At 36.3% G+C, this 16,213-nt stretch overlaps 1 protein-coding gene across 1 annotated transcript in view; it reads right to left on the reverse strand.

The window, feature by feature from the left end:
* The window catches only part of HEATR5B (HEAT repeat containing 5B), a 94,908-nt gene that overhangs the window by 45,701 nt on the left and 32,994 nt on the right, over positions 1-16,213 (reverse strand). Inside the window, exons 17-21 of the mRNA XM_043468326.1 lie at positions 13,813-13,918; positions 12,393-12,583; positions 9,635-9,794; positions 7,981-8,170; positions 4,987-5,156 (exon numbers count right to left, since the gene is read on the reverse strand). Of these exons, the coding sequence (XP_043324261.1) occupies positions 4,987-5,156; positions 7,981-8,170; positions 9,635-9,794; positions 12,393-12,583; positions 13,813-13,918 (817 nt within the window). The remainder of the gene's footprint in view (positions 1-4,986; positions 5,157-7,980; positions 8,171-9,634; positions 9,795-12,392; positions 12,584-13,812; positions 13,919-16,213) is intronic.

Raw genomic sequence — 16,213 nt, forward strand, 5'->3', positions numbered from 1 at the left:
CAAATGATGGACTTTTCAAAAACTGGTAATACTAATAAATTATAGAGTATTTTAACAGGCTACAAAAGAACTGTCCCAAGTCTTGGGCTAAAGATCATATAATAAACTTAGATTAAAACTCAGAAGGATCTTTTGCACATTTTATACACAGTCCTATTAAACTCTGTCACTGAAAATTTTTTTTTTTTGGACCTAGAGAGTGTCATATTGAGTGAAGTCAGACAGAGGAGAAATATCATATGAAAACCCTTACATGTGGAGTCTAAAAAAAAAAACACAAATGAACTTCTAAAACAGAAAGAGACTCACAGAGTTAGAAAACAAACTCATGGTTGCCAAGGGGATGGGACAGTTAGGACTCTGGCAAGGTCACGTACACACTGCTATACTTAACATGGAGAACCAACAAAAACCTACTGTACAGCACACGGAACTCTGCTCAGTGTTATGTGCCGGCCTGGATGGGCCTCAGAGGGGTTTGGGGGAGAACGGATATAGGCATATGTACGGCTGAGTCCCTTTACTCTTCACCTGAAACTATTACAACATTGTTCATCGACTATGAAGTCACTCAGTCGTGTCCGACTCTTTGTGACCCCATGGATTACATAGCCCACCAGGCTCCTCTGTCCATGGAATTTTCTAGGCAAGAATACTGGAGTGGGTTGCATTCCCTTCTCCACGTCACTGAAATTTTTAAAGTGCACGGAGATCAAGTGTACTAAATGAAAAGTCACAGGGTGAGCACACAGTAAGAACTGAAATAAAGGAAGGTACATATTAAAATAAAAAATTAAAATTAAGCAAACATAAATATCTGAAAAGAGCTGCAAAACAGATTATTTTCGTATAGAATATTTTTCATTTCAAAAGTTCCTGAAATAATCAATATAGTACACTCTAATACATGATATAAACCATAAGACATACCACTGCATGATAATTAAGAGCTCAGGCTCCAGTTGCCAGACTGGGTTTAAAGCACACACTTACTCCTGTGTGATCTTAGGGAAGTTACCTAACCTCTCTGTGCCTTGTTTGTGCATCTATGAAATGAGGATAGCAATTTCCCACAGAAATATAGTGAAAATAAAATAAGTTTTAAAATAATATTTTATTTAGAACAGTAGATGATACATAGTAAATCATAGTAAATCATATAATAGATAATAAATCTATTATCACTCAATCTATCAATCTGATTCATCAAGCAAATATTAAACTCTGCTCCATATGTTGCTTTTTAAGCAAGGAAGCAAGACATTTTAGAAAGAATCTCATCCAGAAATGATGGAGGGGAAAATAATTATATGGAAGACATCACTCCTTCACAACACTAGATAATGTATTTTTATGCTGTTAATATAGCATTTGTAACTCTTATTTTTGCATAAAGCTCACAACCATTGAAATTATACCAAGTATTAAAAAAACAAAATATAACTGAGGAGAGAAAACCCAACAGATTAGATTTTTTCAACATAATGTTTTCTTTTCTCTTCCTAAAAATAACGACATTTTAAAACTTTCAAATATTCTATAGGTAAGGTTAAGCATGGTCATATGACACAGAAGGAACAAATCTCTCAGAGTTTTGCTTTTTTATCTGTACAGATAGGTCCACCCTACCTATCTTACGCAACTGTGGAAAGATCAAAGCATTAAACATATATGAAGCAGAACACCAAATAATTTCATTTAATTACAATTAAATAGAATTGTAGCTAAGAAAATACACTCAACAAATCCTGAGTCAAAGTGAAAGAAATAAAATATTTTAAGGTTTACATAATGTTTTTAAAAACTCAGTTTTAACAGTCCTGAAGTCACTTCCATTTCAACATCTCTGATATTAGAGATGCAAATTATCACTGATGGTGTTTTGCAGCCACTGTGAACCAGGTAACAATTAAGTTGTATTTGTTTGGAAACTTTCCCTTGACACTTTCTGGTAACATCCACAGAATGTCAGGAAAAAAACATATTAAATTTGATAAAAAAAAATATGTGGCTTCACACAAACTTCTCAGCTGCTCAGATATAATCACAATTTACTGTGACGGTTGTCAGTAGGGCCCGGTGAAGCCTTGTTCTTGAATTTTATACAAATGGAGCCATGAAGTCTGTTCTGTTCCATGGTTTCTCTTTAGCAATATGTCTGTTGGACTCACCCATGATTCCACATAATAGGGCTTCATTCATTTTATTGTTGTATAATATTTTATTGAAGAATCACACCATTATCCACTCTGCTGAATGGAGCACATTTTGGCTGTTCCTGTTTTTTGGCTAGCACAAATAACCCAGGAATGAAAATTCCTGAGGATTTTTTTTGGCATATATGTGCATGCATTTCTCTCAGGTATTTACTTTAGAGGGGAGTTGTTGGATTATACTGTATGCATACTTTCCACTTTTGCAGATTATGCCTCACTGTTTTCCAAAGAAGCTTCTTTTTTCTTCCTTATATTTTGCAAACCTTAGGAACACCGTGCTGCTTGCTCCTACATTAGGCCTCTAATTAGTTAGTATCAGTCAGTCAGTCATGTCTAACTCTTTGTGATCTCATGGATAGTACCCTGCCAGACTACTCTGTCCACAGAATTCTCCAGGGAAGAGCAATCGAGTGGGTTGCCATTCCCTTCATTAGGCCTCTGTGAAGTGAAGTGAAACTCATTCAGTCTTGTCTGACTCTTTGCGACCCCATGGACTCTACAGTCCACGGAATTCTCTAGGCTAGAATATTGGAGTGGGTAGCCTTTCCCTTCTCCAGGGGATCTTCCAAACCCAGGGATCGAACCCAGGTCTCCAGCACTGCAGGAGGATTCTTTACCAGCTGAGCCACAAAGGAAGCCCAGCAAGTCCTGTTATTTAAAACGTACATCAACTTGCTATCCTATCCCTTCTTGTGCCTGCCATGTACTTATATCCTGGACAATGAGATATCCCTGCCCTGTCACTGACGACATGGGCATTTAGCTCAAGTCTTTTTCTCATTGAAATCTCCTACAATCATCCCAGGTAATGTACTTGCTGTGTGCAGGAAAGATCTGGACAGGAAAATGACTGATCACATGGTATAAAAAGCACCTACTTGCCAGGAGGAAAATAAAAGTAATCCAGAGTGGTGGCTGTTCTTGCAAAAACACATTTGAACAGTTCTATCATATACATTTTAATATTTTTATATAATTTCATAAAGATTACTGTGGTGAAGCTTACCTCTTAATAGATTTCCTGAAAAAAAAAAAAATCACCTCATTTGTGTTAGGTATTACATATAGTATCACATATGGTCTCTTCTGGTGGCAATGGCTGAATAGAGATGAACGGCCCTGATTTCACAAATTTGGATGAATCCATGTGTAAACTACTTTTTAGAGAATGTCAAAAGATTTGGTAATGAAGACAGCTCAAAGGGCATTTAGTAATGTGGAATCAAGATAGCCACTCGAGTGGCCCTCTTTTTTATCTTTTATCTCCCATGCCATCTCTTTCCCAGATTTTTGGAAAAGGTTTAGGAGAGTGCTCCAATATACCGTGTAACAAAACCCTTGATGCTATGCTAAAAAAAATAATTTTGGATACATTATTTTCTGTTAACACACAGGACACTCAGTGTGTTTCCTGTGGCTTACTGATAACCTCCTCTGACATAAGGAAATTCATGTTATTACTTGACCAGATCCTCTTAAATATGTTCCATCTCATAAGGAAAACTTTCATAGTATAATTATATTTAAGGAGAAAAAAATGCACAGAGGAACCAGACAACTGAGGAGTGTGTGTCTGAGTCTTCATCACATTTATCAGTTGCCTATCAGAGCTGCGCTTCCCAAGTGGCTCAGCAGTAAAGCATCTGCCTGCAATGCAGGAGATGTGGGGTTTGAGCCGTGGGCCAAGAAGATTCTCTGGAGCAGGAAATAGCAACTGACTCTAAAATTCTTGCCTAGAAAATTCCACGGACAGAGGAGCCTGGCAGGCTACAGTCCATGGGGTTGCAAGGACTCGGACACTACTGAGCACACACACATGCCAGAGCTGTATCATGTAACAAGTTCACCGTGCTCAAGAGATGCCATCTGTGCCCTCAAACCTTGGGTGTTAGGCCATGACTTTTGACAGGATGGCACATATCTTGTTGCAGAATGCAATCTGATGTATACTATTAATTGACTATTTTCTTTGTGGATGTTCTTTGTAAACATTTCACATGCACCTGGTTTCCACACTGTGGCACATTCAAACTCCTTGATGGTGTGGGACTGATTCCCCCTAAATAATTGTCCAGCTTCATCCTGTGCCCTTATGACCCACCTCCCTGCTTTTCCTCTCAGCCTCTGACTAAATAATTCTTTAAATGCATTCCTTCCTTCCCATCTCAGGACCTTTCACATATTTTTATTTCTGCTTAAAAATAAGTGCTGTTACTCCAATATCATACTTTTCCCCAAGCTAACTCTTATTTATCCTACAGTTTGCATCTTATATATCATTTATTCAAGGAATTCTTTTCTGAGTGCCTGGGTTATGATAGGATCCCCTGTTTATATGCTTGCCTATAGTCTTTTCTAGCATTTATTATAAATAATCATTGTTGACCATGTTGACCACACTTTAATATTTTTCTTTCATGCTATGTATGATGATTTTTGTACATTTTTTAAAAAAGAAAAAAATTTTTATTCTTAAAGCTGAATCCAAGAGATTCCACTCTCTGTACAACATACTTGCCCAGCTTTGAGGTATGTTTGATCCAGAGAAAGTCCTCTGGACCTTATTTAACAGTTCATTAAAATATTTCCTATAAGGCGAAAAAGAAAATCAGCGAATAAAATGAAGAGTCATAAAGTGACTACTGAAGCTGCAACTCTAGAATGCACAATCCAGGAAACTTACTTTTTTGCTTTGCTCTAGTCTGATCTTTTGGAAAACAAATTTTGGGTTCCCTAAACAAATAAAAGAATGAAACAGCTTCATACTTACACAAAGGCTAGGAACAAGACTGGATAAATTGACATGTCGTGGTGCAAACATGTGAAGCTGCTGAAGGCAAGATATGGCAGCTGCCTGGACAAGGGAGTCTGAGTGGTCCTGGGTTATAGCACAGCCCACCAAACAAGAAGAACGGATTGTGGAGATTGTTGCTCCATTCCCTAGGAGCAAAGTAAAAGACAATGTAAAATACAGTGATTTCATTATTAGTATCACCAAAAATATTCCTAGAAAATAACTATCTTCTGAATAACCCCTTTCCAAATAAACACACAAAAAAGTATACCTGAAACTAACACCACACTGTAAATTAACTCTACTTCAATCTAAAAAAAAAAAAAAAGAATAACTATGTTGAATTAACATTAACTAATATGTTTGCTCTATGGTAGGTTTGGTACTGCAACTGTTAAAAATCACTATAAGAAATGCCCTTACTTTTTTTCCCTTTACATTTTAACAGCTTACATTTTATCAAGCAAATAAAATCCTATAGAACAAGAGTCAGCAAACTTTCCTTAAGATGGCCAATATTTTTTATTTTGCTTGCCAGGAGGCAAAATCCACACTACTCTATGAGGGAAGTGCCTACATAACCATTTATAAACAATTCTCACCTCATGGGTTGTTTAAAAAAAAAAAAAAAAGACCAAACAACCAGGCATCTGACAGATTTGGCCCATGGATCATAGTCAATTTGCCTAATTTGCCTGTCCCCTGTTATAAGAAAGTCATCCCCTAAATTCCTCTCCTTGAAAGCCAACTTCAAAAAAGAAGTCACTTCTTAAAAGGGTATAACATACAACATAGAGAATACAGTTAGCAATACTGTGATAACTATATGGTGACAGATGGTTACTAGACATAACGTGGTGATCAAGTCATAGCATATATAAATGCTGAAATACCAAGTAGTACCCCTGAAATGAATATAATAGTGTATATCAACTATGCTTCAATCAAAATTTAAAAAGGAGTCACTTTTAAGATAAATAACCCTCTTTCTGATGGTTTTGTGAACAAAAACTTTGTAAAATCTATACAAATGATTTCAAAACACAACAGTTTATGAATGACAATAACGCATCTCTCTTAGATTTACCTAGCTTTATATTTATCCTCTGATAAACTATTGTCTTTTAAGCCTATCATTGTTTCCTTTGGAAGAGCCAGAACATTCCTTATTCTCCAGTTCTTTGTTCAAGTAACAGTGCCACTTTATGATATAATAATGTCAAATCTTATTTTCTGAATAAGATTAACGGCAATTTCAGCAGAGATAGGAAAAATAAATTGTGTAGTATTACACAGTCTAGATAAAAATGTCTTAGTTGCCAAATATAAGTGATTTAAAATTTTTACCAATGCAAAAAAAAAAATTTTATATACATATAAAGACCAAACAGGGCTTCCCCAGCGGCTTAGTGGTAAAGAATCCACCTGCCAATACAGGAGATATGGATTCGATCCCTGGGTCAGGAAGATATCCTAGAGATGGAAACGGCAACCTACTCCAGTATTCTTGCCTGGGAAATCCCAGAGGACCCTGACAACTACAATCCACAGGGTCGCAAAGAGCTGGACATGACTTAAGAGACTGAGCACACACACTTACGCACAGAGACCAAACAAGGAAATCACTGAGTCACACAAGAGTCATACTCTAGTTTGAAACTCACAGGCCTCACCATCATATCAGAAAGCACTTGGTAGACACCTACACTTAATCAAGGGCACATACTTATTCTCTCTACATACCTGTAATATTCACTGGAAGAAAGAAATATCGACCTCCTCAAAGAGGGCACTGAGACCAAGATAGAGACATGCATAAATCATGTATTTTTCCATTCCTAGCATTCCTCCTTAAAATCCTTTCTTTTTTCACTTCCCTCTTTTTTTTAAAGTATCTATCCGAAAGGAGGCAAGGAAGCATAATAGTTAAGAATGCAGGCAAACAAGGAAAGGAAATTTACCTGAGCTTGACCTCTGATTCCAGAGACTCACTGGCGGGTGTGTGTGTGTCTGTGTGTGTGTGTTCAGTTGTGCATGGACTACAGCCTGCCAGGCTCCTCTGTCTATGAAATTTTCCCAGCAAGAACACTGGAGTGTGTTGCCACTTCCTTCTCCAGGGGATCTTCCCGAACCAGGGAATGAACCTGCGTCTCCTCTGTCTCCTGCATTGGCAGGCAGTTTCTCTACCACTGTGCCACCTGGGAAGCCCTCACTGGCTATATAATATATATAAAATCTTGGGAAAGTTCTTAACCTTTCTCAGCCTCACTATTTCATCGGTGAAACGGAGAGATATACCTTTATCAGGATTGCTGTTAGAATCAAATGAGATAATACATATAAAAAGCTAGACTCACTGAAAGATTTAATAAATAGTAGGGGGAAAAGAGAAAGCTCTGAAAGTAGCTCATATATTTCGCATAAATTCACAATAATTCTCTGACCTGAGTGTTTAAGTTAACCATTTGTAGGATTATTTCAGTGGAAGTACATGGTAAGAATTTGGGCCTTAGGATCACAAATCTGCTACTCCTCAGTTGAATGATTCGAGGCAGGTAAATTAATTTCTCTGAGTTTAATTCCTCAGAGAAAATAATATATTCCTTAGAGTTAAAAAAACAAAAAAGTGAAGCTAGAGTCCATGAAGACAAGTGGATGGCACCCCAGGCCAAAGGAACTCCACTTTTACCTTTGACTTCATAGGGCTCCAAGTAACATTTTAACTTAGATGTTTTCTCTGCTCAAAAGTTCAAAAAGCATCTTCATTTCACAGGTTTCTTAAGGGGAGTAAATAAAATAGCACACATAAAAAGCAGAGTTCCAGGTGTTCAGTAAATTGCCAGTACATAACACACAAAAATTATTATTATTATTATAAGATTTCCTTAGGCAATGTGAAGGTAATATTCAGGAAGCTGAAAGACAGTTATCATCTGTGTAATCCCTTTAGCTTAAGATGAAGTTACTCACCTTGTAGTTCAGGTCCAACAGTAGTTATTATAGCACCCAAGCATCTACCCAAACACTGATGAACCTCTGTGTGTGAGGGTGGAACTGTCAACAGCAAGGTAAGAACTAGAGATAATGTTGGCTCTACATATCCACGATACATTGGGCCACTAGAATCCACTATCAAAGCAAGCGAGTGAAGGGACCAAGTCTGGAATAAAATATAAAATATATTTTTATTTATAATATTTTATAAAATATATTGATATATACAGCTGAATACATGTATACAATAATTTGACTGTGAAGTGTAATTTTTGAGTTAGGATTCTTAACACAGAAGAGACTTTACAGAAAAATGAAGAATGCTACCATACTATTCACATGCAGATGAGAACTGAAATAGCAGCTTTGAGGGAATGTATGTGATCTACATTATAGTAAAATGTCATGTCACAGGAATGAATCATGTGAAGCAGTCACTTACAGGAGTGTGGTTTTAAGAAACTAAAGCAAGAGAGGGTTGAGAAAAAGAGGAAGACAAAGGAAAGAAAACTAGCACTAACTCTTTGACATAAAAGAAAGCAGCATCTTCTTAGGTAAAATAATTTTACAGTTGTGTTCTTTTCTTGCAGACTACTGTGGAAACAGTGTTTTAAAAAAACAACAACAGGGGCTTCTCTGGTGGCTCAGTGGTGAAGAATCTGCCTGACAATGCAAGACACTCAAGTTCGATCCCTTACCCAGGAAGATCCCACATGCCAGAGAAACTTAGCTGGATTTTTCCACAGCTAAACAAGGCTCACCTGTGACCTGAACACTACACGTCTAGCACTTAGAAAACAGCTTTAAAAAAAAAAAAAAAAAAGCATAGACCCTCTTAAGGGGCAAGATTATTTCATTGGTGTTTTGGGTTCTTTGGGGACGTTTGCGCTTTATAGCTGAAAACATTTTCCAAGCAGTCAAAGCAAACCAAGCCTGCAGACTAAGAAGCCTCTGGTGGATTTTGAATCCTTTTCTGACGGCGAAGGAACTCATCTGTAAATACACCAACGACAGGCAATAATGGCAACCAAACTTGTCTCTTCTGTCATCATCTGAGTCCCAATGTGAAGTTGGTGAGTTGAAAGCTATTGGATTCATATACGCAATATTTTGGGGTGCATCAATGTGAAATGGCAAATCAAGAGTCTAGGATATCGTCGCACACATGAAGTTTTTGCCTCTTACTGTAATTAAATCTATTTTTGTGTAAAATATTTGAAGAGAAAGAAAAAATGAAATTCAAGGAGTACACTTGAAGATTCAACCCATGACCCTGTACCTGGGTTAGGGTATTAGAGGAAGAGAGAGAGAAAGGTTATTAAAAGAAATTGATCAATCTACCTAATGTAAGGAAATACAAAGAAGAGGAAACATGTACCAAGGATAATAAATAATAAAAAGAAACAATGCTTCAAGTAATGTATGGAAAGGGTCAAATTCCCAGAATAAGACAGACTTTAGGATTAGGTTCAAATACAAAATCCTGTTATACACTCATAAAACAAAATGATAGAGAAAGACCCTAAGACATTTTCCCTAACAACTCATCAGAATCATTACCATTTTTCAGAAATAAATTTTCCTACAAATAATATTTTCAAATTTCATAATAAAAAACTTTATATCCTACCTGGACTTCAGAGGATGTTCCATCCTGTGCCAGAGCCAACAAAATGCTGACACTGGTCTTCAGATGTTGTCCTGAGCCAATGCCACCAACATAACGATGCAAACAGCCCAGAGCCAACGAGTGGCCGGTTCTGGACACGACGTCTCGAGCTGACTTCAACCTGGAAAAGAGTCATGCTTCAGGGATTGTTTCTTCTCTTCCCCTATGGCAACAACAAACTTATGAATCACACAATAAAAGGGATCTATTCTGGAAATCAGGAAAGATTACAATCATGATTACTTCTTTCTCTACTCATTAACAGAGGATGAGATGGCTGGATGGCATCACCAACTCGATGGGCATGAGTTTGAGTAAACTCTGGGAGCTGGTGATGGACAGGGAGGCCTGGCGTGCTGTGATTCATGGGGTCACAAAGAGTCGGACACGACTGAGTGACAGACCTGAACCTGAACTCATTAACAAGAATTAGAGACTTAATTTAAAAGGGCTAAAAGCACACATTTCACTGAATAAAAGCCTATTTTCATTTCAGAGAAAACATGAAAAAGAAACTACAACTTCAGAGTTTTTAATATTAATTATTCCTCGAAAATACAAGAGCCATTTGAAATATATTTTAACCACTGGTGCTTTCAATAAAAGACAAATAAGACAAAAAGACTATGACATAATCACGCACCAACATAGTTACTGTTAGAGAAGATGAAAATCCCACTAAGAGCAAAGCTTCTAAAATTGCAAAGGAGCCTAGAAAGCAACTTTGATTATATTTTCAAAACTGTATTACTAAAAGAAAACCCAATCAAACTGTATTATAACTCTCAATAAACCATCCATAATTAAACTCATAAAAGTGAAATAAAGTCAAGGGATAAAAAACCATCCCAAGACTCTGGCTGGTTAGCTTGCCTATGGCAAAGAAAAGTACAAATGCTGTCAAGCTAGAATAGACATTAGGAAGTGTAGTGATGAAGAAAGTGAACTAAGTACATCCAGAGTAGTACTTTTATTTTTTTTCCGACCACACCACATGGCATGGAGGATCTTCCCTGACCAGAGATTGAACCTGATTCCTCTGCATTACAAGTGTGAAGTCTTAACCACTGGACTACCAGGGAAATCCTTTAGCAATATTTCTAATATATTATATCCTTGGATAAGGGGTCTTTATCTCTCTATACCTCAGTTTCTCCATCTGTAAAACAAAACATTATCATTATTCCTGTATAGCAGTTGTTTTGAGAAATGAAAGAAGAATGAATGACATCTGTGCATTCTAAAGCATTATATAGATTAGAAAGCTTCCTTCACATAGTTACTTTTCAAAGTTCAAGGCAGTGAGCTAAAATGAAAGTTGAGCCAATTTTGTCAGTAATAATTATCTATTCAATAAAGTAAATAATCTAAGATAGAAGAATACACATTTCCCAGAGGTGTCAAAGTGAGAATGTTGCCAAATAATTATAACACTTCATGGAGATTTTACGACAAATTCCAGTTTCAAATAAATTAAAATGTAAAAAAAAGGGTAACTTAAAATCTATGTAATAATTAATTTTAGATCATAATAAACTATTTGGAACAGCTAATGAAACTAAGCATTAAGAACACCCACAAACCATTAACCGGACAGGTATGAATATGAATAAAATGTCCTTGTGTTTCACCAGATTAGGTATGACACAGATACTCTGATAGGTATTGAAGACATATAAATTAAAACCCCTGGTAACTAAAGAAAAATTAACCATTCAAGAGTTTTCCAAAGAAATACATTCCAATTTTACCTATTAATAACAGAACACAAACCACAAAATAGGTAGTTGAGATTGGTTCTTTTAAAATATCTTTAACAAAAGTTGATTCAGGATCAATGAGAGATACTTGAAAAAGGTAAAGATAATCGATCACTAGAAAATAACTGAAGCCATCCTGCAGAAGACTAAGTGGGAATATTTTGACTGTATTCTGCCCACTTGTATTATCCTTAGTGAGTCAAGAGATAACACTGGGGCATTATCTTCAACTTGCCAAACTGTGCCACTTGTGCATGAAGACAAGGACAACAATTCTCAGATACACATGAGTTCAGAAAACACTTCATTAGAATTACTACTTCACAACCACTGCTTCTCCCAATCTCTTGTTAATAATCATGATGTAGTTTAGTATAATTAATACTGAAGATATACCAAACATAAGAATGATTAGTTTACATTACCCAAGTGTTAATTCCTAACCACTCTTGATTTTCAACTGCTCTACTTAAGTACTTGATTAACAACCAACAGTCATTAATAACTGTATTTATCATCTTAATCACATTTATTTGGATCTCTGAGATCACTCTTTTAAATTAATATGCCACAAAATTCCTAAAAGCTAATGCTAAATATATCCCGTTTCAGAAATAATTTAAGTAATGATAAACTTAGTAGTAGTAAGAAAAAGAATGGCTTGTCCAAAAAGTGAAATATTAACAGAAAGAACAACGGCAATTGTCAGGGGAGCAGAAATGAGAGAAAAGAACTTCAAAGAACCTCTTTAAGAGCAAAGTACACATATTTGAGAGAAACCCTTATTAACAATCCTCTTGATTCCATTATATAACATCCAAGTGCTGAAAAAGAAACCTACACCACACTGAAAGCATGTACCGTGTAGAAAATACATGGTCCGGTTAACAATAATTATTGATTATCTAAACGACATCATTGACTATGAGAGAAAATTACTAGTTGATAGGGAGACTCACTTGTCAAAGCTGTATTGGGCCATTCTAGCAATAAAAGTTGCTTCTCCAACCACCTGAGCCATTCTTCCAAGAGCTTCCCCTGCTGCACACCGTAGGATCGGGTTTGGATTGTCCAGAGCCCCCATAACCAGTGTCAGAGCAGATTTACGAACTTCCTCTGGTCCTAAAGTACTTTTGTTTTCAGCGAGGCCCTGTGGTTATTTTAAAAAAAAAAAAAAGGACTGCAATAGTTGTAAATTAACATCTTCACACATTACTCTCAGCCAGCTTTCCCATGCATATACTATGCTTAGAATTAACACCTTTTAAATTGACAGCAATCACTTTCCTAAACATGATTTCAGAACATGATACGTAACATAGTTACAGCTGAATCAGCCCTAAAACCAATAATCCCTAGGAGTGTCTCTATCCAAAGACACATACTTAAAAGTTGTTTATATATATAAAGGACACTGTTTTATTAAAACAACTGTTATTAACTGATTGAAATTTATCATTCTAACTTTAAGGAAGGAAAAAGGCCTGATGAACATGAAACTCTGATACATTTATATAAAAATGCCAGAGACGATAATTATGTCACAAAGAGTATATCCAGTAGATACTTAAAGACAAAATGAGGTAAGAATAATCAGTAACTGAATGTTGGTGGCTCAGATGGTAAAGAATCTGCCTGTAATGCTGGAGACCCAGGTTCAATCCCTGGGTCGAGAAGATCCCCTGGAGGAGGGCATGACAACCCACTCCATTATTCATGCCTGGAGAATCCCACGGACAGAGGAGCCTGGTAGGCTACAGACCATGGGGCTGCAAAGAGTCAGACATGACTAAGTGACAAAGCATGAATGCTGACACAGTTTCTTCATACTAAAGGTAAATATCTCTGGTTCCAGTTATACTTACTGTCCTGGAACTTAAAATTATTTCTTTACTTGAGGCCAAAAATCTAAGTCGCGCTGCCGAGGGAAAGTGTTAACTACAGCAGAGCCATCAGTGAGCACACCTATGAATAAAAGCATACTCGACAGCAACATTATAGGTGTTCGCTAGCCTTCCAGCCACTGAGGGGAACCATGACCACACCACTCCTTTCAAAAAACTCAAAGAGGTTGGTAGCTGACAGTCTCTGAAAAAGATGTATACTGATGATTATATAAATGGTACCAATCTTTTTTGCATAACCAATGTCTACATCTCTTTCCCTGAAGTTTACAAAATATGATTTAATTCATGCCCATTTAAACTCTTTACCTGTTATCCTTTTATTCAAAACAGTAATATCTTAATATTACCATATTATAGATTAACAACTTAAATTACAGATTATATAATAGTCTAGGTATGCCTGAATTACTATATTAAAGGTATTAGTTAAAATCTCAGTTTAGAACATTTACTATGTTTTAAAAGTAAGTACCTTTAGTGCGCTAAGTACCGCTGTAAAGATATTAAGCTGCACCGCCTGCTGGCGAACACCTTTGGCTTGTTTAACACATTCAGCAAAGTGATCCAACATCTGTAATCTATAATAGAATAAAGATTACATTAGCAATACTTTTTATTCAAATATGGCTCAAAAAACAGAGATAAGACAAGCTGTTTAACAAATAATGCCCCATGCTATCACTTCTCTATTTTCATTCCCTGGTCTAAACCAGCTCCGCACTCCTTTGAATTAATATACAAACATGAAATAACTGGTGCAACACAAGAGACTAACATTAAGTTTCAATCAGCAAAATAAGGTCATAATCTGAGTCATCTTCCGTGTGCAACAAAGCAGATGCTCAAGGTTTCTTGAACAGAATAACCATCATTAGCTGTGCATCTCTGTGGAAGATTTTTAGGTTGGAAATTTTTAAATGTTCACACATAGAAGAAAATAGTACTTCATGCCCTGTTTCTGGAAGCTAATTGGAAGTCGTTTTTTTTTTTTTAAAGATTTAGCTTGGTCACTTTTGTTAAATGTGAAAAATCAGAGGTGAATTGGTTGTGTCACTCTTTCATTTTTTTAAAAATAAGACAGTTACCCCTCTTCCCCAAATCACAGCCATTTGAGACAATTCTGATTAAAGAGAATGAGGTCACATCAGATTCTTCTAAAAAGAAATGGAGTAGGGCAAAGGAATCTAGGGAAATTTCACTGGAAGGGTTTAAGCTTAATTATAAAAGGCCACAGGTCTCATGTCAAAGCATTCTTCAAAACCCAACAGGAAGAAACCATCTCTCCTCCAGGAGGAACCCCAGTCAGAGGTACTTAGAGGACACCTATTCAGGCTGACATGCGCACACCTCTCTGACACTGACCCACATCTACGGTGAGGAAGCAGGGTACTGTCCACATTGTTTTCAGGTACACACCTAAGAAGATGGACATGTGCTCCAACACGGGCATCAAACATTGTGTGCCTGTAACTGATCTCAAACGCACAACTTAAAAAAAAAGGTTTCCCCTTCTATCAAGTATTTCTTTTAATTTGAAAAATATCAAGAAAAAGTTACTACCTAGGAATAACCGCTGAAGATTTTTACATATTTTAAATTCAAAACTGCAACACTTCTTGTCTTTTACGTTCTTTATTTAACATTATATAATGAGCATTTGCTGATATCAAAACATTGTCTCCGTAAAACATACTTCAGCCTATCAACTTTCCATAATATATTCACTGATTCCTCCATCCCTGGATATTTATGTTATATATTATATTTTTGATAGGATTATCTATTTTTACTTCATCTTGTTTCACAAAAGTGATTTAATAAAGTTAAGATAATCCTGGATTCTGGTTACAGCTTTCACAACTAGCTGTATAATTTTTGGCAAACCACAAGCTCTCAGACCTAGACTTCTTTAGTTTTAAAACAAGAACATTAAAATAGATGCTTCATAAGATTCTTTCACTTTTAAGTCTTTAACATTCATGTGGCAACCAAATGTTCTTGAAGATAACTGGATAAAGTAAAATTCCATATTCAAAATTTTCCCCTCAAGTTAAAAAACAATTAACCAAGCAACCTACATATGTGAAGACATGCTATCTTTTCTACGCAAATACAACAATGTTCTTGAGGCATAGTTTTTAAAACCTGAATTATCTGTGAAGATTTTACATTAATTCATTTTTAGTCCTTCTTCTGGGAAACTCACCATAAGTATAAAGCACCTAAAAGTTAAGTACAGTGTCTGTGGACATAAAGCGTAGAAAACTAAAATGTTCCCATTAAAAAAAGAATCAGTTACTTTAGTGTTCCAATTTCCAGACTTTAACCATCTGACAAATACTATATTAGGGAGTAAACTTCTCATTCATTCACTTTCTCAGAAACAAAATCAAAAGACTTGGAAAATTGCTGTCCCTAATTAAAGATACAGGCAAACCTACTATGCCTTATAAATTGGCAAACAAATTATTACAATGAATACTTGGTTGCATAAGACCTGGTCCATAATACAATAGTTATTAGATGCCAGAACACGGACTCAAACCTGAAAAACAGTTTCAAATTATGTGGAGTCTGCATGCAATTTATGATATTATGTTTCTGAGACTATTGTGTGAACTCTTTTTTTTTTTTTTTGCATCCAGAATATATTTTGAAAACTTTTACACTGATACCAAAGACAGGCAGACACTATAAGAAAATTACAAATACAAATACTGACATAGAAATTGAAACAGATCACCAGCCCAGGTTGGATGCATGAGACAAGTGCTCAGGGCTGGTGCACTGGGAAGACCCAGAGGGATGGGGTGGGGAGGGAGGTGGGAGGGGGGTTCAGGATGGGGAAACATGTAAATCCATGGCTGATTCAT

The sequence above is a fragment of the Cervus canadensis genome, chromosome 5, assembly GCF_019320065.1.
Source record: "Cervus canadensis isolate Bull #8, Minnesota chromosome 5, ASM1932006v1, whole genome shotgun sequence".
In the NCBI taxonomy this organism is placed as follows: domain Eukaryota; kingdom Metazoa; phylum Chordata; class Mammalia; order Artiodactyla; family Cervidae; genus Cervus; species Cervus canadensis.